Source organism: Rhinolophus ferrumequinum, chromosome 6, assembly GCF_004115265.2.
Source record: "Rhinolophus ferrumequinum isolate MPI-CBG mRhiFer1 chromosome 6, mRhiFer1_v1.p, whole genome shotgun sequence".
Taxonomy (NCBI): domain Eukaryota; kingdom Metazoa; phylum Chordata; class Mammalia; order Chiroptera; family Rhinolophidae; genus Rhinolophus; species Rhinolophus ferrumequinum.
The window spans coordinates 22,164,785-22,189,758 of NC_046289.1; the positions used below are offsets into that span (position 1 = coordinate 22,164,785).

Sequence of the window (24,974 nt, forward strand, 5' to 3'; positions counted from 1 at the left end):
GCCCCACCTTCGCTGGTGGACTCCTCTTTCCAGAACCCTTCCCTTGGCCACTGCTCACCTGAATCCTCCCTGCTCTTCCAGTCCCTTCCCCAACCCCATCTCTGGGGAAGAAAGAAAGAAGCATTCTTTTCTTGTATTTATTTTTATTTTTTCAATTACAGTTGATATTCAATATTATTAGTTTCCGGTGTACAGCAGACTAGTTAGACATTTGTACAATTTACGAAGCGACTCCCCCCACCCCTGATAAGTCTAGTACCCACCTGGCACCATACCTGGTAGTTATTACGATATTATTGACTATATTCCCTATGTTGTACTTTATATCCCTGTGACTATTTTGTTAACTGCCAGTTGTGTTTCTTAATCCCTTCAACTTTTTTACCCAGCTCCCCAACCCTCCTCCCGTCTGGAACCATCAGTTTTTTTCTCTGTACCTATGTGTCTGTTTGTTTTATTTGTTTGTTTCTATTATTATTTAGATTCCACATACAAGTGAAATCACATGGCATTTGTCTTTCTCTGTCTGACTTATTTCACTTAACATAATGTTCTCTAGGTCCATCCATGTAGTCATTTTCAAGCAAGAGCTCTTGTATTTAATCCTGGAAGCTACGGCACAGTGCAGACCAAACAGGGTCCGGAAGCAACCCCAGGGGCACACACCAGCAGAACCCACATTTGCATGTCATCGTCCCCACGCCCACTTCCTTAGGTAGCAACTGGTCTGTATCCAGCAGCGGGTCTGTCCGTTCACCTCGGGGTGAGAGCCAGCAGCGGAAACGCCAGGCCTGGGGCTGCTTGCTGCTCTGTGAGGCAATTGGACTCAGGAGCCCTAATATTCCTTGCAGCTCTAATATTCTCTGATTTTTTTTTTTTTAAACTTTCACTGTTACTTCTGTCTCCTGTGATTGCCAGAGACAACCTAAGACTTGAGCCAGGTTACCACTAATACAAAGAACTTGAAGGTCCCTTTTTAGCTGAAGCTACCAAATAGCTGTCCTGACCACAGGGGCGTCTTGGCATCCTTACCAGCTATTGGAAAGAGCCCACACTTATTGGGTGCTTATTATATGCCAGGCATTGTTCTAAACACTTCATTTATATTATAGAACTTAATTCACTGCAGCCCTGCTGGGGGTGCTATCATTATACCCACTTTAAAAGAGAAGACACTGAAGTACCGAAAGCGTCAGTAACTTGCCTTCGGTCCTACAAGCGAAAGGGGAGGAGCTTGGCTGGTAGAGACCATCCTGTTCCAAGCCGCTCCCACTTCAGCCAGCTCTCAGCAGCGCCCTTCCTCTGGGAGTTGGGGAGCGCTGCTGAGGGATCCGAAATCCACAGGGAACGTTCCATGTCTGAGACATTCCTTGTCTCACACCCTTTGGGGGAGGGGAGACTTTAGGTAGCCGATTTGGAGCCAGAGGACAGCTTTCTCCTGGGATTCTTGGGGGTTCTGAACGGAAAGCAGGGGCTTACCTGGATCACAGGGTTTGTTCACAGGAAGATGGTTTTATTGAGTGAAGTCTGATGTTGTCTTGTACACCACATCCAGCTGGGGATGGACAGCATGCACCCCATCTAATAGCTTCATGAACTGCTCGGACACCAGCACATTCTGAGGCAGGAAGAGAGGGGAGCCATCATGAGGAGGGCATCGCCATTGTGCCATCTCCCTGCCCAGACCACCAGCCTGCCCAAGCCCAAGTCAGAGGGTTTCGTCTTTTCCAGTTTGTTCTGCAGTGCTGCTCTGATACTCGGGAAGGTCACCTTTTTTCAGAGCTTGTGGTTTGACTTGTACATTTCCCCCGTGATTGATCAGATGTTCTAGTTGGGTGCTGAGGTCTTGTCATATACTGTCATCTCAGCTCTGCTCTCATCTCAGATGGTGAGCATAAGTGTCTGTGTATGACAGATGAGGCCCAGCTACAGGGTTGCGAGACTGGTCCCGAAACCAGTGCCATGAAATGTCCATTTCTACACCAGTGTTTGTCTTCAGAGTAGGTGCCCTGGAAGAAGATCCCTCATTCCAACCATCCAGTCATGGCTCAAAACGCATTGGGAACTCCCCTTTTTGAAGTGTCCTCAGAGCTGGATTATAGGACGCAGGAGAAAACGTGTCCCATGAAATTGCCTTTGATCAAGCCTGGCCTCCACAGGTTTCATCAACAACCTGCTTCATTCCTCAGGTGTGGTTCTGGGTATCTTTTGCCTTTTAAAGAATTAAACTTGTGCTTAAGGGCTGAAAACTTACCCTTCCCTTTGTATTATAGATATTCTAGAGAAAGTTCTAGAAGTATCTACAACAAAGGAATTCCAGTACCATTTAGAGTTATGGTAGCATAGTTGACAAAAGGGAAGGAAAAGACTAATTCAGACCTATTTGTTCTGGTAGGCTTGTTAAATGCCAGTGTTATCTTAGCTCATGGATTTATAAGCCATCTGTGGCCTAAACTGCAGTATTTCTAATGTTCCCTCAGAAACCCCAAGACAGTGCTTGGGTCTGTACCTTACAACCAGCGCTGGGAGGGTGGGAGAAGCAAATGCCCACAAAATCTGGACCTGTGGTTGAGATTCAGATGCAGGGTGGGGTGGGGGCTACGACAGCATTGTGGGGTACAAGGTCAGACGTATAGGATAAGGGTCGATGAGTGCCTCCAATTAGAAAGACCCATGAGGACGCCTGGGGCCGGGAGGAAGGGGGGAGGGAAGGAAGTGAAAAGCAAAGCAGATATGTGTTTATAATGTTTTATAACCTGTGGCAAACATAAGTCCAAATGTTACTTATTATTGAGTTCCAAGGAACTTGGGTTTAAATATTCAAAATATCATCACTGATATAATTGCCAGGCATTAAAATCTTAGCAAAATATCATATTTGTGTGGCATTAAACAATATAAAAGGGCTTTAACACCGCACCTTTTAGAACTCTAGAATAGGAGGCAAATACCCTGGGTTTACTCCTTACCGTGTTTCTCACTTGCTGTGTGATCCTGGTCAAGTGACCTAACCTCTCTGTTCCAGTTTCCATATATGTTAAATGGGAAAATGAGGAAAAGCTCTTGTTATGGATTGAATTGTGTCCCCACCAAAAAAGATGTTGAAGTGCTAACGTTCAGTACCTGTAAATGTGACCTTATTTAGAAAGAGGGTCTTTGCGGATGATCGAGTTAAGATGGGATCATTAGGGTGGATCCTAAATGAGTATAACTGGTGCCTTTATAAAAAGAGGATGTTTGGATACAGAGACAGACATCGCACAGGGAGAATGCCACGTGACCCTGAAGACAGAGATTGGGGTGATGCTTCTACTAGCCGACAATTGCCAACAATTGCCAACCACCAGCAGACATTAGGAGAGAGGCACAGAATAGAGTCTCCCTCACAGCCCTCAGAAGGAACTAACCCTGCCAACATCTTGATGTTGACTTCTAGTACCAGAACTGTGAGACAATAACTTTCTATTGTTTAAGCCACCCAGTTCGTTATACTTTGCCACAGCAGCTCTGGGACACAAAACACTCTACCTACCTCCCAGAGTAGGATCAAATAGGCTGACATATACCAAATTACTTTGGAGGAAAAAAGCGTATAAAATGGTAGACAAGCATAGGATATAGTTATTATCAGCTACCACCTTTAGGATGATTCAGGCAGAGTGAAGTCACTTCCTCAGGCTTTTCTCATCCATCGAGGGATTTTTACTCTCAAATACTACTCTAAGTAGGCTAAGTTATGAAATGAAAATAAAAGCTTGTCCATGTTTTACTACTCAGATTCTAAAACTCCTGTGATTCTAGAACCATTCTGGGATCCAGGGCCATCTCTCAGCAAAGCTGACAGTAAACAGTTCTGTTCTGGGGTCCTCCCGCCTTTGTTTCTGTCATTTTCTTATCTCTACTCTCAGGCCCACTCTCTGGTGCTCAGGTCCTGGCTTCCCAGGAGCTGGTAGATGATTTCACATTGTGAATGGCTACTCCTGTTAAAAGTACCCCTGGAAAGGGCAGAGTTGTACTCCAAAAGGAGTGATCTTTTCATGGAGCATCTGTGTGAGGGCCTGTGAGGGATGGAGCTATTGGTGCCTGCTGACACAGAGTGGCCATGGTAACTGGTTGCTTCCTGGTGCGAGCAACTACCATTCGATTACTTACGGAAATGTCAAGCTTTTCCATCTTGGATTTGGGGTTCCTCTTGATGGACAGGATCAGTAAAATAGCCCCATCCATACTCATAGGGTTCAGAAAAAGCTGTGGGAGGAGGGGCGAGACAGGAAGCGGGACATGGGGACAGGAGAGGCTGGCTTAGAGCATCGCTTCCATTTCTTCCCATCAAATCACAATATCTGTCATCCACCCAGACTCCTCAGTAAGCACCTGTCTCCCTGTCCATCTGTTTGTCCAATCATCCATCTACCTGTTCATCTCATTATTCATCCACCCATCTACCCACCTGTCCATCTCACTGTCCATCCATCCATCATTCATCCATCCATCCATCCATCCATCATCCATCCATCCATCCATCCATCCACCCACCCATCCATCCATCCATCATCCATCCATCCATCCATCCATCCATCCATCCATCCATCCATCCATCATCCATCCATCATCTATCCATCATCCATCCATCCATCATCCATCCATCCATCATCCATCCATCCATCATCCATCCATCCATCATCCATCCATCCATCCATCCATCCATCCATCCATCATCCATCCATCCATCCATCCATCCATCCACCCATCCATCCATCCATCCATCATCCATCCATCCATCCATCCATCCATCCATCCATCCACCCATCCATCCATCCATCCATCATCCATCCATCCATCCATCCATCCAACCATCCAATGTTTATTGGAGGCCTGCCATGTGCCAGTTTCTGGGTTAAGCACTGAGGGATGCACAGGCAGACATGACAAGGTCTCTGCCCTCAGGTATCTTATGTTCTAGAGGGGGCACAGACAAACAAGCAATGACATCAGAAGTGTGATGACAGTGACAGGGGCACACACTCACTGGTGCTGCAGGAGCAAGGAAAGGGGAAACCAGTATAAGGGAGGGGACACTTGAGCAGGCCTTGCAGGATGAATGGGGATTAGTGAGGAACGAAGAAGGTGGGGTGGGGGAAGGACCAGAGGAGGGAATAAGATGCAGCAAAAAGGACGAGTGCCGAGGAGCAGAGGTGTTTGGACAATAGCAAATATTTTGTGAGCAGGAGCCGAGAGAAGAAGGCCACAGAGCTGGCCAGATCACCTAAGGCCTTGTGGGCTTAGCTGAGCACTCAGGGCACTACCCGAACGGTGCTGGGAACCATTGAAATGTGGTGTGAAGCTATAGTGGGGAACATGGAGCCCAGTGGCTCTGCTTACTAGCTTTTGGCCTTGCATACATTCCCTGACCACTGTAGAACTATCACCTAGGACTGCTCTGAGCATTCAATAAATAAATTTTGAAAGCAAAGCATTCAAAAGAGTGCTTGGTGCACAGTAAGCAGCCGATGGATGTTAGTTATTATTGACGGCTTTCAGCTGGGTGGTTTCATGACGAAACAGGCCAAAGCTTTTATTGAGCATCTACTATGTGTCAGCTGTAGTGCACTCCAGTGAGAAAAGATAGATTTGAGCCCTGCTCTCAGAGGGCTTAGCATATAGAATTCTTTGCTTGACTCACCTCCTAGGGGGAATTATTTTCCAAGATTAGGGAAAAGAGGGCTAGGGCCAGATGTGGAGAGTAATAATTCTGGTGGCAAAAATGACCAAACTGAGAGTTATATTTTAAGCTTTTTTTCTTTCTCGCTTTAACAACATTTAAAAAAAATTAGAATGTATTTATTATACTTGGTAACTGTAGAAAAAAGATGAAAAAGAAGTAGAAAAAAATGTTAAATTTACCTATATCCTAATAACCAGGAACAACCCTTGCCAACATTTTGTTGAGGCAACTCTTTAGTCTTTTAAAATTCAGGTTCTCTGAACTTTCCTTGGCTTCATTGGCCACCAAGGCCGAATCATTCACAGGCTGGACCAATCTCTTTTCTCTGAATGGCACTGGGTACTACTCCAGCCAGGCTAGACGCTCAGCAATCCTTGTCACTAGATGACTGTCTGGTCTGGTCTGCAGTCACCATGCCCCATCCTCTTATCGGACTCTGACTTCCTCTTGTCACCTTAGCACTCTAAGGTGATTGTCCACCCAGATGCCAGCTCACCTTCATGGATTTCTAACTGCCATTCTTCTTCCACCAGGACCCCAATATCTATGGTCCTCCCTAAGTCATCCCCATATCTTGCGGAAGTCCGAGTTGCAGTAGAAAGTCAGAGTTGACTTCCTTCTGCCTCCTGTTAGCTGTGTGGCCTGAGCAAGTCACGTAGCCTGTTTTCCCATCTGACGAGTGGAACTAATGGAGCCCACTTTCAAGCGTTGGGCTGTGAGTGAGGAGCTGGCTCCTGCTAGGAGCCCCAGAAAGCGAGCCTCATCGTACATCCGTTTTCTAACTGCCCATAAGCTTCTATGTTATACATTAGCATCTAGAAGCAAATTAATTTAAAATGAAATATGTATTCATTCATTCATTTACTAATAGTCACTGGGCACCTGCTATATGCCCAGCGCTATGCCAGGTACAGGGGGTATAAAAATGAGCAACAGCAAACAGTCTTTTTTCTCACGAAGCTCTCACACTAGTCGGGGACAGAGAGTCATTCAACTGAGAGTATAAAGAGAAACTCTGGCAAGTTCTACGTGAAGGGGTGACTAGGGTTCTGAGGGTTTGGCGGGGTTCCCTGAGGAACTGCTGCCCGAGCTGCCCTCTGAGGCAGGAAGCAGTTAAGGCAAGTGGAGGAGAGCAGTGGGGGAGAGAGCACTGCAGGCCCGGGAGCCAAGGCACTGGCCGGAGGAGGGGACGAAAGGAGCCCCGGAGGCCTTGGGTGGGAGCAAGGGAAAACACGGGGTAAACCGAGGTCTGAGAAGCACACAGGGATGAGAGAACTGGATTTGAGGAGCAGGAGGCCAGTGGGGGATCTAGGCTGGAGGAGAGTACGTAGGGGGTTGAGAGTGGAAATCAGATTTAAGTTCAAGAGCCTGAAGGAGACCCAGATGGAAGGAACGAAGGCCAGTTAGGAGATGACTACCGTGGATGTAGCAGGTGAGACATTGGGGTTACAGCAGAGGGACTGCTGAGAATATACACACACGTGAAGCACAAAGTAGATTTCCCTAATGATTCTCTTTAGCAATATCCAGCCCCATGACCCTGCTGCCCCCATCCCAACACACACACACGCATGCACACACGCACACACGCACGCACACAAAACAGCCCATTCCCAGCGAGGGAAAGACTTTACCTTCAGAAATTTCAGGCTTTCATTGAACTCCAGTCCTTTGCTGATTTTGGAGACCCCTTCGTTGTTGATATTGTTGCTGCTGACGTCTAGGTGGGCCAGGGAGCTGTTGAATCTGAGGACCTCCCCTAGGCCGGCAGCCCCCTCATTTCCAAAGCCGTTCATGGAGAGATCCAGTGTCTTGAGTGTCACATTAACCTCCAGGGAGAGGGGACAAGAGCACCAGAATCAAGGTTGCATGAAACATGACGACTCTAGCCAAACGGGCCCCAATTTTTATCCCATGTTGGCGTCCAGACTAGGAGCTCAGTGGTCTCCAGGAGAGAGAGAGATCTCTGCCAGATCTTTGCAGGGCCTTCCCAGCTGGTCTCTTGAGACTCATTCCTTTTGGGTTCTGGTCATTCCCTATCCCATAATTAAACTGTTCTCTTGAAGTACCCTCAAAGATGCCACGTAGGCCCCAGCATTTATAGTAAAGAATAACGTGCATCCAGGAATTTTGGGAGGGAGACCAACAATGTGAAGAGCAGTTGATGAGAGACCTGTATACCCCCATCAGTGGTAACCGTGAGGAACAGGTTCAAGATGGCGGGACTGGAGGTCCTGGCTGTCCTCAGCCGGGTTCAGCACACCTCTGCCAGGGAGCGTCTTACCCGGAGACCGTTGCAGAAGGCCACAGCTCCCTGTGAGCAGAAGTGGTTCCAGCTCAGATCCAGCGACAGGAGCCCTACATTGAGGGCTGGAGGAAGGAGGGAGTCAACTTAGCATCCCCCACATCCCAGAAACTTACTCGCAGAGTTGGCAGGCATCCATGCCACTGGGGCTAAGGACTGCTCAATGCTCATACAAAGTAAAACACCGAGGTAACATTTTTCCATTGTGCATTTAAACACAAAAATCATAAGTGATTCTCAATGCTGGCAGCGATGAAGTAAAACAATCATACTCAGGTATTGCAGGGGGGACAAGCAAATTGATACGATCTATGTGGCAAATATCTGGTCACAGATATTTTCCCATTAAACTGTGAATGCCTGGTCACATGGCAGTATCACCTCTGAGAATCTTCCCAAGGAGACAGGATATGAGAAAAGCTACATGCATGTGGGTGTTTATCATGGCACCACTTACAAAAGCAAGACTTGTGACTCACAGGGGAAGGAGAAGGTATATCATGAATATTCATCTGGTGGAATATCATACAAGCATCAAAATAGATGGACACAGCATGGAAAACACCGGTTGTATTTCCCCAGGGAGGCTGTGATGGGCACGGCCCATTTCATCCCATGATGTCTTTTTCATGGGGATGTATGAGAGTAGAGGTGGCTGTAGGATTTTGATCCCAGAGAACTTTAGGGACACAATCAGTTGAAAGTGGCGAAGCTTGTTTACAAGCTGGTTTGCATAGAAATTGAATTTTTGTTTCCAAACTTAAAGATACTCATGCTTACAACTACACAGTGTTGGGGAAACATCCTATTTAAACACATTATCATTGTTATTTTCATCTGGGGAGGGCAGATATACTGAGGACACCATTGAAGTCGATGCTAAAACACTCTTGAAGCTTTATTGAATGAGAGGAATTGCCTTTAGGCCTCAGGCTCAGGAAGACACCTTATTCTATTTTGTTTTAACGGACTGTGCACTGTGTATTGATCATGTCTGTCTCGTGTCAATCACCCGGATGTACTTTCAGTAAAGGGCACAATACCTTTTGTTATTTTGAAAACAAACGTTCTCCCTCCCTCTCTCCCTCATTCTCTTCTTCCCCTTCCTCCTTCTTTCCTGCCAATTCCCTCACCCAAGGAAGGGAATGCCTTCCTTGCACGCCTGCATCTCTTAAATGGCCACAAAAGTTAAATTTTTCTTCTGCTTTCACCACTCCCTAGCTGTGTGGCCTTGGGCAGATTACTTATCCTTTTCCTACTTCTGTTTTCTTCTTGGTAAAATGGAGATATTAACCTGTGCAAGGGTTGCTGTGAGGATTCATATAAAACACCTTCTAGCATGATGCTCATCACGTGGTAATCACTTAATACTTGGTAACTTTAATAATAATTAATATTTTTTTAAAGCTGTACATACAGTTTGATGAAAACAAAATGTTTTCTCACTTTAAATTTGTTTCAAAAATTAGTTTAAAATGTTTGACAATAAGTGTTTTCAAATGGAGACTCAGGCTGCCCAATGATTCTTTTGCACTTTGTTCCTCTCCTCCTCAATGCTGTTTTATACCTTCTCCCCCTCCTCAAACCTACCAGTCTGCACCCTACTCTCAAATGAAGATCTTGCCTCATATTTCAATGAGATGGGAGAGCTTCATTTTCCCACACAAAAGCTACCCGCCTACTCTGCACCCACTGTCAGCCTCCTCCCTCCTTCAGTGAATGGAAGGTCCCTGCTGCTCTCTGAGGCAACCCCTCCATTTTTGTTCTATGCCGTTGCCTCCCGTCTGTTCAAGGACTTTGCTCCTGTAAGGATCTCCTCCTCCTTTTGCATCATCCGTTTCTTCTTCTTTTCTTCTCTCAGCATTTTCCATCCTTAAAAAGCTTCCTTGGGGCCGGCCCAGTGGCTCAGGCGGTTAGAGCTCCATGCTCCTAACTCCGAAGGCTGCCGGTTCGATTCCCACATGGGCCACTGGGCTCTCAACCACAAGGTTGCCAGTTCTAATTCCTCGAGTCCCGCAAGGGATGGTGGGCAGCGCCCCCTGCAACTAAGATTGAACACGACACCTTGAGCTGAGCTGCCTCCCGGATGGCTCAGTTGGTTGGAGCGTGTCCTCTCAACCACAAGGTTGCCGGTTCGACTCCCACAGGGGATGGTGGGCTGCGCCCCCTGCAACTAGAAAACGGCAACTGGACCTGGAGCTGAGCTGCGCCCTCCACAACTAAAAAAAAAAAAACTGAAAGGACAACAACTTGAAGCTGAACGGCACCCTCCACAATAAGATTGAAAGGACAACAACTTGACTTGGAAAAAAAGTCCTGGAAGTACACACTGTTCCCCAATAAAGTCCTGTTCCCCTTCCCCAATAAAATCTTTAAAAAAAAAAAAAAAAAAAAAAAGCTTCCTGTCCTCCCTGTCACCTGTCTTTCTGGTCCAGCCTTGTCTCGGTGGAGCTTCTGGAGTTGCCATTTCCACTTCTCTGCCTCCCATTTTGAACTCAACCCACTCCAGCCAGGTTTTCATAATCACTTACTTCACTAACATAGCACTTCTCAAGGAAGTCACCAATTAGCTCCCTGTTACCGAGTTTTGTGGTCACTTTTCTGGACTCATCTTATTTGACCTGAAAGCAACACTTGACCCAGATGCCCAGTTTCTCCTTCTTGAAATACTCCTTTATGTGATTCCTTGATGCCTCACTTTCCCTCCTATCTGCTTCTCAGGCTCCTCCTTCCCCTCTGTGACACCTAAGAATATTGGAGTGACCCAGGGTCAGTGTGATGGCCACTCTATCTACACTCCTTGCCTAGAGAATCTCATCTTGTCCCATTGTTTTAAATACATCTATATGCCTTTGGCTTCCAAGTGTATACATGTCCAGTCCTGACCAACCTCTAAACTCATATAAGCCATCCGCCTACCTGACAGCTCCACATATGCGTTGAATGGGCATCACAAACGTTTCATGGCCAAAATGGAAATCTAGGCTCCTAACTCCTGCCCCTCTACACCTGTGACTCCCTGTTTTCTCTATCTAAGTAAACGACACCACCATCCAACCATTAGCTGAAACAAAATAACTATGAGTCTGTCTTTATCTCTCCCTTTCTCTCATTCTTCACATCGACAAGTCCTTTTGGCTTTACTTCCAAAATACATTCTGAATCCGTCCACTCTGCTCCATCACCACCTGCTGCCTTAGCCCACGCTGTTCTCCTGTCTTGCCCAGACCAGCGCATCAGCCTCCTAATTGGTCCCCTTTCTGGTCCCCAATTCTGGTTCTCAGTTCATTCTTCATACAGAAGTCCTAAAACTGCAAATCAAACCGTGTCACTCCCCACTGTCACATCCTTCAATGACTTCTCATCACATGTAGAGTAAAATCCAGACTTCGTATGTGTCCGAGCCCACAAAGACTGACGTGACTGGCTGCAGGCCACCTCAGTGATCTCTCCCTCATTTTCCTCCCCTGCCCAGTCTGTTTCAGCCGCACTGTCCCCTCATGTTCCTCAAATACGCCAGGCTCTATTTCTTCCTGGAAGGCTGAGCTTCTAGAACCGAGCATGGCTGTTTCTTCTTTGAAGAAACTATTAGTGTCTTCCCCTAAATAACGTTTAGGTTATTTCTATTTTTTTTCTTTTATAACCGTTTGCAATGCACCTCCACAGACAGCTCTCTCTTATGTGTGAGAGCTTCTCTGAGATATGTAGACGAGAACTGCTGCATCCTAGAATATATACATCTTCAGTTGTACCAAATACTGTCAAATTGCTCTCCAAAGTACCTTTAACTACCAGCTTCTGAGTGTTCTTACTTCTCCCCTGTGTTCACTGTACTGGATAGTCTCTGACTTGAAAATTGTGCAGCTTTGGTAGATGACAGGGGGGATTTTTTTGTTGTTTTATTAATTGCATTTCTCTAATTACTAAAGAGGTTGGGCATTGGCTTTCTTTTTTCACTGTCCATATGCCTTGACCATTATTTTATTTGGCGTTGTCTAATTGATCTATAGGATCTTTTATCAACATTCTGAACACTAATCTTTTATATTATACAAATGCTGCAAATATCTACTCCCAAATGTTGCTGGTCTTTTAACATTGTCCCACAACGTCTTTTATCATAGGCAAGTTTTAAATCTATTGTTGTCAAATACATGAATGACTTTTGTTACAGTTTACACTCACTGTGCATATTTAATAATCCTTAGCCTCCCTGAGGTTAGCAAGTTATTTCTCTATATGTTCTTCTAATCCTTTTAAAGCTTTACTTCCTACATTTGAAATGTACTTCGGGTGTGGTTTACATCACTTTTATAACTAGAGCTCTCAGTAACAATCAAAACCAGGAAATGCAGCCCTGTCCTTCTCGGGCCCCCTCCCTCTGTGGGACTCACCCAGCATCTGTCCCAGGAGCTCCCCTCCCTTATCAGAGAATTGGTTGTGACTGAGATCCATGTTCTTAATTTGGTAATTGACCTAGAGAAAAAACAGTGGAGAGAGGTAATTTGAATCTTCTCTATGACTGCAAATGCCTTACTTACCTCAGGGCAGTGTGGTGGAGGGCTCCCATACACCCCAAATTAGGTGGACTGAGGTTCATTTTCTGTTTAACTGTTGATGACAACTGGGAGAGTTTAGTATCATCCAAACAGCCCTACCACTTGCTATGGCTTTTGTCCGCATTGCCAGGGCCCAAACACTCAGCAGCTCCCTAAACCATACAAGTGACCGCGTTTCCCTATGCCCAGAACCGCCCTCAGGTCCCCCAGGGCTCCAGGGACATCTCCCACATAGCTTGGCTGTACCCACCCCTTGCTTACCGACAGGGCCTGCAAGAACAGCTCTGCAGATTCATCCTTGAAGTTATTTCCTGTATGGAAGGTTGGGCGTTAGCAATGCTTTGCAGACTAGGGCTCCCTTACTCTCCTATAGGACTGGCTCTGCCAGCCCCTCCGCTTTTGATGATCAGATGTAGAGACGGTGGCAAGCACTGAAAGCAAATGTATGAACACAGAAGAAAACAGGAGAAGAAAGGGCCACTATTGACCATCCTCTTTAATGTCCCCTTCTCTTTCTGCCATGACTGTCCAGGGAGTCCCAGGAGTTGGCACACACGCCCTGTGCGTCATTGGCAGCATCAACCCGAGCTCATGCCTCAAGTCTGTAACATTATAAGAAATGCTAATCCAGTCTAAGCAGCATGACTGGACCAGAGGGGAACAAGTGAGGCTCTTGTCTTGCGTGCAAAATCTAAGGGGTTTTGAAAAACTCAGTGATCAAATGAATAATAGCTTAGTATTTAAAAAAATCGAAACCAATGCAAAACCATCTATGATGAACAAAATTTTTAAATTTTAAATAAAGGCAGGATCTGACCCTGTGCTTGCATGGCTAAGCCTTACTCATCTCACCCCAATCTGTCCCTTTTGGATCCTGTTTTGCATTTATAGTGCTGATATTGTGTTCATCCCAGATTTATTAATTCTTTTGCATTAATTTTGACTTTTAAAAATATTTATCAAGATATTTACTTAGTTCCTGAGCTATTTGGCGCCCTTTAAATTGTGCTCCCTTATCTTACCCTAGCTCTGGCCCTGCTAAGTAGTCTAAGCAGTCTAAAAGATTTCTGGGAAATAAATGACACAGAGACTTATCTCCAAATATCTCCTTTGAACTCTTTTTTTCCCCTCTTTTTCCGCCCCCTCCCCTACTCCAGTTCAAGCCGTTGTTTCTCAGTCTAGTTGTGTAGGACACAGCTCCCTGGCCCACGCTGGTTTTATGAGCCTTGTGCTCCCCTGGGCTGAGGCAGTCGGTCACCGGTCGTTGGTCGTCAGTCGGCCACTCACGGCAGTTCATGGCAGCTCTCGTTGGCTGCCGGCCACTCATGGCGGCTCATGGCAGCACACGGTAGCCCATGACATCACACAGCAACCCACGTTGACCTCTGGCTGCTCATGGCAGCCCAGCCCCAGGGAGAGCTGTTGTTCACAATCTTAGCTGTAGAGGGCGCAGCTCACTGGCCCATGTGGGAATCGAACCGGCGACCTCGGCATTAGGAGCACGGCACTCCAACCACCTGAGCCACCAGGCTGGCCCTCTCCTTTGAACTCTTAATAATCTTTTTTTCCTAATACCTAAACAGTGCTTAGTACATAACTGGTGCTCAATAAAATGCTGAATGAATGAATGAATGAATGAATGCAACCACCAAAACACAAATACTTCTTTGGTTGTGTCTAGTACCAGTGCAATAAAATGACATAAAAAGCTAGTCAATGTTTAAAATTAAGTAATTCTAGAATTCAGCAACTCAGGAAATAAAGTCAGCTATTATTTGTTTAAATACTGTTGCTCATCCATTCTCTTCTCCTTCATGGAACTCCTATTAATTATATTGGGTCTATTTTTATATATATATATATATTTTTATTTCTCTATGTCTTTGCTTCTACACTGCAAATTATATAAAATTTCCTTTTATCTCTCTTCCAGGTCACTAATTTTCTTCACTTGTATCTAATTTGCTGTTGAATTTATACATTGAGTCTTTAATTCCAATTATTACATATTTTGCATTTCTAGAAGTTCTATTTTAGGGGGCAATCTTTTAAAAAATAGTGATTTGTTCTTGTATGTTTTTATTTTTGTTTTCTTAATCATATTAAATATAGTTTATAATTGTGTGCAAGATATCTGTTTGCTGGCAGTTTAATTAATAGTGCTCCTACGCTGTTTAGAGGATAAACTATATGGTCACTCAATGTACAGTGTGTATCTGATGATTCTATTTTCTGAATTTCTTGAGAGCCTGATGCTGCCACTTGTCGAATCGGATAACTCTCATGGTGTTTTGTTTCCTTGTTTTGCAGTTTGGGATTGTGAGCCCATTTTTTAGCAGAGCTTTATCTGTGGGAATCCCAAGCAACATGGAGCTTGGGTCAAGGGGTTGTTCCTCCAAAGAGGTTTTATGTTTGTTTCTGTTGCATGTTGCAAGGTGTTGCCAGCCTAGAATCACTTTTAATGTTAATTTCTTGACTTTGGGGTTCTAGGACCCTGTAGATAGTATAAATTCAAACCACAAACCTGAGTTAGGGCAGGTCTGTGGGTACTAGAATTCTCAAGTGACTTTTTATTTTTTCTGTGAGACAGATAATAAACTAGTTAAAAATAGGTATATAGTAGGGGGTAGAGTAGGGGGTATATAGTAGGTGGTAATAAATGCCATTAAGGAAAACCAAGCAGGGAAGCAGGATAGAGAGTAATGGTGATGGAGAGGGCTGCTTCGACAGGGTGATCCGAGAAGATGGCATCCCCAAGGAGATAACATTTGAGCAGAGACAAGAATGAAGTGACAGAGTGAGTCATTCAGCAATATCTGGGGGAAGAGACTTAAAGCAGAGGAAGGAATGTTGCAAAGTGAATCAGAAGTTGCTTGTCCAGGAAAGCTGGAAGCCAGAGCAGCTGTGAAGAAGGGGCAAGAATGACTGGAAAGGTTTAGCAGGGTCTCTGAAATCAGAAGGGCTTGGTCGGGTTCAGTTAGACCCTGATTTTCTCTGCCCTTCTCCTTATTCTTCTCTCCTTTCATTCCCAATGTCCTTTCTCGCCGTTTCCATGGGCTCACCTGAAAGCTGAAGCTTCAAGAGCGAAGAGAACATTTCTTTGGAGAAAGTTTGAGATGATTCTGGCTCCCTCCAAACCAAGATCATTGTCAGAAATATTCTAAAAGGCAAGAAAACACTTATGTATGAACAAATCCCATTGAAGGGCCCTCGTTAACAAATAATGTCAGGCTGGGGCTGACTTAAGTCCTAAACTGGGAGGGTGAGGTCTGGGAAGAGGGGCTGGGGTGAAAGGATGGGAAAGATTAGGGTGACTCAAAGGAGAGAAGGAGACGGGAGCTCTCTTTTCTAATGCCTGGCTGGGAGGCACTCGGGTTGGTCTCAGCTTCAGTGACACCCCATGTCCCCAATTTAGCCCTGGTACTTAGATAAACACATTGTGACAATTTTTTTTTTTCCCTCTAAATCCAAGATAGCTTTATTTGAAGAGTTTGGCATAAACAATTGGAAAATGAGTTTAGAGTAAATCCTCATTTGAAATTCCATTCATTGATTCATGAAGCAGAAATTACTGTTAGGAAGAGGTAGGGATATAAATGGACATAGTCCTTTCAGGCTCGTGGGAGGGAATTCATATAAACCAGCCATTATTATCTTGTTTTTCTCCCTTTATTTTCAATTTCTAAAAATTGTGGCAAAGCACACATAACACTACATTTACTATCATAACCAGAAGTTCGGTGGTCTTCGGTATTTTCATATTGTTGTGCAACTATGACCATCATCTCTCTCCAGGCACATTGTACTTTATGACATTATTTCAGGTCTTTATTTTTAAATTTTCACTTTCAGGCAACTATACAGCAGAAGGAAGTTCATCTATTTAGGGCTTGTGAGGTCCAGACAGAAATGGTTTCTTAAGGTTACCTACAGCCACGGGAACACTGTCCCATTGACCAGCATGTGATGCGTGGCCCTCCTTTGAGAAGTCACTTCTAGAGGAGAAGGGCCCCCAGACTCATTGCAGAAAGCCTGCAGGCCGGCCTGGGCTCAGGCAGGGGCCTCGGCTTATCTCGAGTGGTTTTTGAGCTGCCAGGTGTGGTGGTCGAACCAGCAACGCAGGGCACAGTACCAGCTCCTGGATATAGTAGTTCTCTTGTAGCATCTCCATCAGGCTCAGGACACCCATCTCCATGATACAATTGTCTGCCAGCTCCAGGGTGATCACAGTCGTGTTGGACTTCAGCCCCAAGTGGAGGGAGAGAAAGACAGAGGTGGTTGGTAACCTAGTCAGCTCACTGTCCGTGCCCAGAACCTATCTCCTCTCATAAACATCCCAGCCATGTCAGAGGGATACAGAGATGCAGTCTAGCAATTCTGGAGGAGGAGATAGGAACAAGAACAGTGGAGGAGATGAGCGGTCCCACTGATGGCTAGGACTATATGCTTATGTTTTATATGCATATTTGCTAGGGCAATATGCTTCTGCTGGACACCCCCAGGGAAAAGGGGCTCTGCAGGGGAATTTAGAAGCGGGACATTGAAACAAAGCCCTGAAAAATAAGAGATGCAAGGAGGAGAACAATTTTAACTCTTTAGCCTCAAGGAGAGACGCCTGTGACCTGATCCCAGATGAAAAAGAACTTGATACATTTAATAAAGATATTTAAGCATAAGGCTTTAAGCACAAAGCATTTGCTCTGTCGGCTTCCCTCAAAAGCCTTTTCTTCTAGTTGAGGGTTCAGGCTTATCTGGTACCCTCTTTTAGTTAGGACATTGCTTCAAGGCTGTTTGGAAGGAGCTGGACTTAAATCTTAAATAATATCTATATCCAAACTAGTCTGCATTGCCACAGGGAGGGAATGATTGGCATTAAAGCGTGAGGAACAAGGGTTAGCCCTAAGCAGAACTTTTATTCTTCCCTTCCCACCTCATTCCCAGTACAGAAAGGCACAGAGAACAGACACAATCTTTGGATGTGAGCATTTTCAAAGCACCCCAAGTAGTGAGAGAAGTAGCAAGTGCTGAGGCGTTCTAGCTCCAGGAAAAGGAGAATGTGACAGTTTGAGTAACTGCAATGCAGGATGGCCCACCCAGGGCCCTTCATGAAATGCCTTCTGGCCTCAGCTCTCGGGTGGGCAAAATTCCAATATGCTAAAAGCAAAGGAGCTAGCTCAGATGGCCTCCCAGTCTAGGCGTCATTTAGCAGTGTCCAGAAACAGGAGTGGCATGACCACTTCTGGAGTCACTCTGGGGACCAGCGCAGTGGGGTGCAGCAGGTGTCCGATCACTAAATCCATCCGCATTCATCTTACACGGCAAGTATCTATTGGTCACCCTCTGTGCTGACTGCTGGGGAAATAAGATAAACAGAGAACATCACTGCTCTCCAGCGGCCTGCAGTCCGCAAGTGCGAGGGCATGGAATAGGTGGGTGAGGAATTAGACATGAAGAAATGCAAAATGTGATCCCTACTGTCAGAGCGCTTTTAATCTAAGCCAGGGAAACACAACATGTGAAAAGTCAAACGGTACAAAAGATAAATGAAACGTTAGTCCTGCAGAACGTCGCAGTGATTAATTGTCAAATGAGTGGTACCGAGAATCAAGGAAAAAGAAGCTCCCCCCGGACTGCAAATGCTGTCACCAGAACATGTGGCCCAAGTCCTGAGAGGATATCATTATTATCTACTTTTTCGCTGAACCTCAGAAGGTAATGGTGCGGTCCTAACATTTCATTAATCAGTCTTTCAACGCTCAATAAACTTCAAGATGGCTTTGTTCTTCTCTGTTCTTCCCTTCCTGTCCGGCCCCCTCCCCAGAAGCAACACAATCTCACATTTTATGGAATTTCTTAACAGGCATGTACTAAATGCAATGCTGCTGTTTCCAAAAATAAGTGCATGCTTTCTCTTTACTGTCATGAGTGAACAAACAATGTAGTGCTGACATACAGCTGCTAAATTTTCTGTTTTCTTGAGATGGGAGTCAGTTCTGTATATAATCAGTTATAATTATATAAAACTATGATGAATTCAAGGTCAAGTCCTTGTTCACTCATGCCAAGCCGAGAGAGAGAGAGAGAGAGAGAGAGAGAGAGAGGAGAGAGAGAGAGAGAGAACATTATTCCTATGGGAAAACATGATCCACTCGATAATGTGATCCTTAAGAATTACAGCATTGCAAAAAGGCAGCCATTGAATGCAATGGCTCAATAGTGAACCCATTATAGCAAAGGTGAGCTTTGGAATGAGACCCAGGCTGACATTTTTGTGCTGCGCTCTTGCACGAGCACTAGCCCAGCTATTTTTTTGGACCCCCAGGCTGGTGCCTTTGCTTCCTGAGTAGAAAGAGCATATATTTCCAAGGCCCAGTTTCTTAGCAGCCTCCTCCCAGAACCTGATGGGAAGTCCATGCCTGTTGGGGAAATCAACTGGCAGTCAAGCAGAGCTTAGGGCAGGGTGGGCATATAAAGGATGAAATTTGGGGTGTCATGGGGGCCTCTCTGACTCTTGGGCCCGCCAGCCTATCAATCCCCCACCTCTGCCAGGCTTGGTGTGCCCCCACTGGCATGCTTACCACCAGGGCTATCGCAATAGCCTTGGTACCCTGGGTCCCAGCCGTGGTGGTTGAGGTCACTAGGACCTCCTCCATGTTCCGGAGGAAGCAGGAGACAGGTGCTATGCCCAACAATTTGCAGGCCTCCATGTACAGCTCCCTTTGTCCGGTGGTGAAATATTCTCGGTATCTGCAAGAAAAGATGCACATGGATGAAGGCAGGTTTCTCCTCTACCTTTGTCTCATCTCCTCTCTAACCCCAGGCCACGTTCACTTCTGAGGACCTGTCCCTATGGGTGTATGCTCGAGAGGGCAACTCCAGTTGGGAAGTCAGCCAGCGATGGGAGAGGGAGACCTTAACTCCGGAAAGCCTCAAATGGACATCTCCCTTTGGGTAAGAGATAAGGTCCCCGGCTTTGGGCCCCACACGTCCTAGGAGAAGCAGCAGTGTGCCCCACTCCCCACCACCTTCCTGGGTTGGGGCATTCAGTGACTGATCACCAAGGATGTCTGAAGGCCTAGGTTTCCTGCCCACCTTGTGACAGCTAGGAAAGGCCAAAGAGACAAAAAGCTGGTGATATGTGGTGGTTGAGGGAGTCTCCATTTCAGTTTTAGTTTTCCTACCACTGTTAAAATGGGAGCCATAAGTAAAGCATTACTAACGATTTGGAGAAATACCAACTTTAATAAGTCCAAGTAGGACAGAGTGGGCTTCGCAAGGTGGTAAATCAGTGCAAGATGGATAGACTCCCAAATCAGCCAGAAAGAAAGAAACTTTCATGTGAGTGGGCTTTCTTCTTTCAAAGACATGCTTGCTGTTTGTCCTCCAAAAAGGACTGTCATCCTACTTTACCAATGACAAATCTGGCCCCAAAGCATTCATAACTGATCAGTGCTAAAGCCAGCTAACAGAACTGGGGACTTCGCTTCTCCATTCCGCTCTCTTGGGGCCTTTTTTCCACCGGGTTAGACCAGCCTGGCTTGTGGGCAGAGGACAGTGGAAAGCTCTGCCTGGATTTCCGGACGCCCCCACAGCTCTGTCCTCATTAGGCAAGCCCGTCAATGGCAGGGCTTCCCATGGCCAGCTGGGGTCCGAACCTGCATCTAGTTTTCCTCCAGATCCCAGGGCCTTTGGCCAACTCACGCCAAACATTTTTCTAAGGCGGACAATGAGAGCTTTGTGGTGATGGGACAACTTGACAAGCAAGTGATTTTGCAGGCACAGTTACAAACTGACCTTCTCTTTGCCCTGGTTGTACAGCGGGGGGTTTCTCAACCTCGGCACTATTGATTAACATTGGATTTGGGTAATTCTCTGTTGTGAGGGGCTCTCCTGTGCAATGTAGGAGATTTAGCAGGATTCCTGGCGTCTCCCCATGAGATGCCAGGAGCAGCCCTCCACCCCAGTTTGCCAAATGCCCCCTGAGGTGCAACATCACCTTTGAGTGAGAAACAACACGAGGTGGGGTGAGCAACGTCTGCTCTCTTCTCTCCCTCTTTTGTAGCCTCACCACCACTATCTTTCTGATGCCCAATCCAGCTCATGTCCCAGGCCATTCTAGGAAGCCCCTCCTGCCCCCTTCCAGCGTCTCAGCCCCAGCTGCAGGGCCACTGGAGCGGAGCAGCTGAGCCCCAAGTTTCTGTCCCAGCCCAGAGTTGTTGGTGCCAAATTTAACATTAGACGTTCCTGTTGCCAAGGCAGCGTCTGTCACCCCCCCTTTGTCCTTGGCACTGTTTCTGCTCTGTTGGATTCTGCTGATCCCTTCTAGCTGTCTTCACTATGGTTATATTTTAGAGGCAGCTGTAACAGTGCTGTCACTTGCAGGGAGGGGAGTGAAGAGGGGGGATGAGTAGAAGCAGGAGTCTGGGACAACACATCCAGTGTTTCTACCTGCCACCTGCTCCAACCAGGTAAAATTCAGTGTTGAAAGCAACATTAGCAGTATCCTTGAAGTGGAAAAGAAGTCAGAAAAAGAGCAACAAGATGGCGGGGAGGGGTAAGAGGGTGACAGGGAGGAGGTCTGCGTGGAGGAGGAGTTGCATGTTGAACCATGGCAGGGAGGTTATGAGCTGACCGTACAGAGGGAACTTCCTTGCATCTCTGCTGCCTCTCCTCTGATCACTGCACACCCCTCAGCTGCCAGAACACAGGAGAGGAAAGGTCACTGGCTAGCCTCAGCCTGAGACGTTTGAGGCTGGCCAGTATTGTTCTCAAGCCTTGCTTCACGAGTGTTCTTTGTGGCACTTCCCTCCTTGGGGAAACTGGGAAGGAGAAGAGGGTGGAGGTGTTGTTTGCAGTAAGAGAGTCTTTGTTGAAGCTCTGCTAGCCTCCCACCCCAATCCCCATACCTAGGGGCTTGGATTGGCCATGGGGGGGACAAGAACTCTAATGTGAGTAGGGAAAGTCACCGGGACGCAGGATTGGGCCACAAACACTCCAGGGGCCCCTGGTATATGGAATACAGGAGGCAGATGGGCAGAGCAGAGCGAACATAGGATCAGGGAACATTGGCAAGCTCTCCATGGCCTTGGGAAACTCATACAATCTCTTTAAGCCTCAGTTTCCTCTTCTGTCAAGTTAGGTGATAATGCCTACCTCCTGGGGCTATGGCAAAGATGATGTAAGATGCCACATGTGGAAACATTTAGAACACCAGAAATCCCTGTTTATTTACTGGTTCAGTTTTCAATAAGCTGCTGTGGCCACTCTGCTCATGAGCAAGACCACGAGTATGGGGGCAGCTGCAGCCGCTGTCACCAGGGCAGCTTTGAGGAGGACATGACACAAAATTAAGCACAGGTGTTTCTGTCACCTTCCCTCTCCAGGACAACATGGCGACCTGCTAGACAGAGCCATGGCCAATTGGGGAAACCAGATCTCTGCAGCTTGAGGAAAAAGTTGAGTTTCCCCGTCACCCCTGAATGCCCACTCTCACCTTCAATCTCAGGTCTGTTTCTGAACTCTCCCGGGCTGGTTTATTTTTTTCGACAGCCGGGGAGCCTTCGAACTCACAGTAGAACATTTCATCACTGTTCTGTGGTGCTGGCTGAGTTTCAGGCTCATCTGGAAGAAAAACTCATCTTCTTGATTCTAGAAATAAAACTGCTGGCCTTTCAGCACCACTGGATTCCCTACACCACTGTTCCCCTCCTCTGTGTCAGGTCCTGGCTGCAGCCTTTGTCCCCCTACTTCAAGTGGCTCAAGGTGCAGGGGACTCCATTCTGCAAGCCTTCCCTCCCCGACACTGCTGCCTCCCAGCCAAATCTGTGGGGTCTTGTGCTACCCCGCCTCGTGTTCTCTGGAGACTCACTGCTATGCCCATTCCCCTTTTTGGGCCTGCCTTGGACGTTGCCTTCTTGTTCCCTCCTTTCTTTCTTACTGGCTTCGGTGGGGTTCAGAGTCTGCTTTACTCTTTTGGAGAAAGGTTGTGTGCCAATACCTAGTTTCCCTCATTGGCAGGGACAGTGATTCTGGGAAGGACAGGGAAGGAAGGGCAGGCAACTCGGGTCCAATGAAAAATAAACCAGCAAGATGGATGACTGGATTCCTAAGAATTTGACCTAGCTTCTCCCCTTCTAGTACAACATTTATTTTATAACATGAAGAAGGAAGGACTTGCAAAATCTCCCTACTATGATTAAATACACTTGTCCTGAGCTTCCTTCACACCAGTTCCCTGCACTTGCTAGACGTGGTGTTTCTGCTGCTGGACCACTGATCTGGGACCAGCTGTGGGCTCCTGAAAGTCACACACAAAGGTCCAGAGCTTGTCCTCCCACATCAGCAGGAAGCAGTGGTTTGGGGAAGCCACGCTGCACCACCAGGTGGCCTGTCAGAACTTAACTAACCTATGCTTTGGGTGGGCTGAATATTTTTCGCAGGGATCCCAAGTTTGACCACCCAGGTTCTAAGATATTGGGGTTCCTAATGAATCCACAATGGTCTGTGTCTTTCTTAGTGCTTGTCCATAGACCCAAGCTCCAACATTTATTTCCCAGCCTGTAAGACAAGCTCTGTGTGATAAGTGGTGGAATTGCTAATGGCCTGACAGTTATACAAGATTTATAAGATATACAGCAGCGTAGCCAGAAAGCTTAGCCATCAAGAAGCGATGACTTTCTGAGTCTTAATTTCCTCATTAGTTGAACAATTTTAGAATTCCATCCAACCAATGGAATATTGGTAACTATCTAACTGGCTCTCCAGAAAAAAAAAAAAAGAAATCCTGATGTATGGTGTTAGCCACTTCCAGGGGTGTAAATGTTCCCAACATGGCTAATTTCAAACTACCAACATGACACTGACCAGCTCAAAAAATGAAATTTTTTGAGCTAGAGTTGGTAGGAGCCAATTTCAGCACAACATTGCAATCAACAATCTCACTCCCTGTTTGGCAAACCCTGAAGCGAAGTCAATGTACCACATTATCCCAAGTCTAGAGGGTCCCAGGTGAGGAAGGAAGGGCATTTCTGGGTCCATGTGATCACTAGGTGTAATACTGAGGAAGCCTTAATGGTGAGAGATGGGATGCCTTTTCACCTGTTGTTTCCTGTTCAAGAGGTTCATCATCGTCCATGGTGCCAGGTCCCTCTTGGGGATGCTGCCAGCTTCTTGCCACCTTTCTACTGCTTCCCTAAGAAGCACACCTGTCCATTCACCACTGTCTCAAACTTTGTGCACTCTGCCCTCACATAGACAAATTCCAGGGGGGCTTAAAATTATCCTTCCATCCCAGCGAGCCCTGGGGAGAGTGGGCTTTGGTGGGAATTGGACATGCATGAATGTGACCCCACCTCTGTCGGGGACAGGTAACTACTTCCCGGGGTCATCAGGGAGAATGGTATAGCTCCTGGGAGCCCTGTCGAAAGGATGCCAACCCACCTACGACTTTGTGACTTAGGAGCCACTTTCATTTCAGCTTCAACATTCCATGACCTCATGCAGTCATTGTGATCCATGTCAGTGGACCTGGTAACAGCAATCCTGCCACCCTCTTGGTGGCTCTGGCAGTGATCTTTTCTCACATGTCCACTGGGGCCAAGCCCAGGCTTGGCTGTGAGTGTGCAGGTGCTGTGGGGGTGGGGGGCCGTCAGAGGTGTTCTATTTCCCTCTAACTGAGGACCAAACCAAGCCCCTTAATCAGGTGACCGTGAAGAGCCGCCACCATGTTCTTCTCTCAAGGTGGTTGTACTTCAGGTACGAAATATTTCAGTGATGGGTGAAGTCGTTTTCTTCTATGCAGTTCTTCTTCCTTTTTTCTTTCCCCCTTGGGAGAGTGTCCTCAACCTTGGAGTAGAAGATCAAAAGCAAAGCACGACAAACTTATGTTCTATCACTATGGTTTGTTGCAGCCAAACCATTGTCGAGTTCAAACTACTGGGCTGCCTAAGTTGAAACCACTCAACCGTCATTCCCATGCTTGGCTGTTTTCACATGTCTTGGAGTTGAGTTCACGTGCAGTTTACTGTCAAGAGAATCTGCAGGCGTGTTTGTTCCTTCTTGATAAGCTTTCAGCACATCAACCGTCAGGTCAGTGACTAGAGGGCTTGGGGACATGAAATTCCCTTTTTGCCACTCAGAAGAATGAGGAAGATCTAGGAATTTGTGTAGGAAAAACATAGAATCTTGGATCAAAAGAAATATATAAATCTGAGATACTACTCATTCCTTTAGGCATTCATTCTGAAAAATATTTGTGGAGCATCTCCTATGTACAAGGCACTAAGATAGCTGCCATTTTGGAGACGGAATGCAGACATGATTAAGACATGAACCTTTCCGGGCATATTATAGATACAAGATAGAATTTGACAGGGCTACCCTTAGA

The 24,974-nt window shown here is 46.3% G+C and overlaps 1 protein-coding gene across 1 annotated transcript; it reads right to left on the minus strand.

Annotated features, from left to right (window-relative positions):
- Positions 1-1,497: 1,497 nt before the first annotated feature.
- Positions 1,498-23,572, minus strand: LRRC74A (leucine rich repeat containing 74A). The gene is given in 13 exon segments (XM_033107601.1): positions 1,498-1,618; positions 4,153-4,248; positions 7,360-7,554; positions 8,010-8,095; positions 12,425-12,506; positions 12,851-12,900; positions 15,652-15,682; positions 15,684-15,749; positions 16,722-16,829; positions 19,168-19,328; positions 22,073-22,305; positions 22,307-22,558; positions 23,547-23,572. Coding segments are annotated over 13 exon segments (1,491 nt in total). The 3' UTR covers positions 1,498-1,513.
- Positions 23,573-24,974: the final 1,402 nt, after the last annotated feature.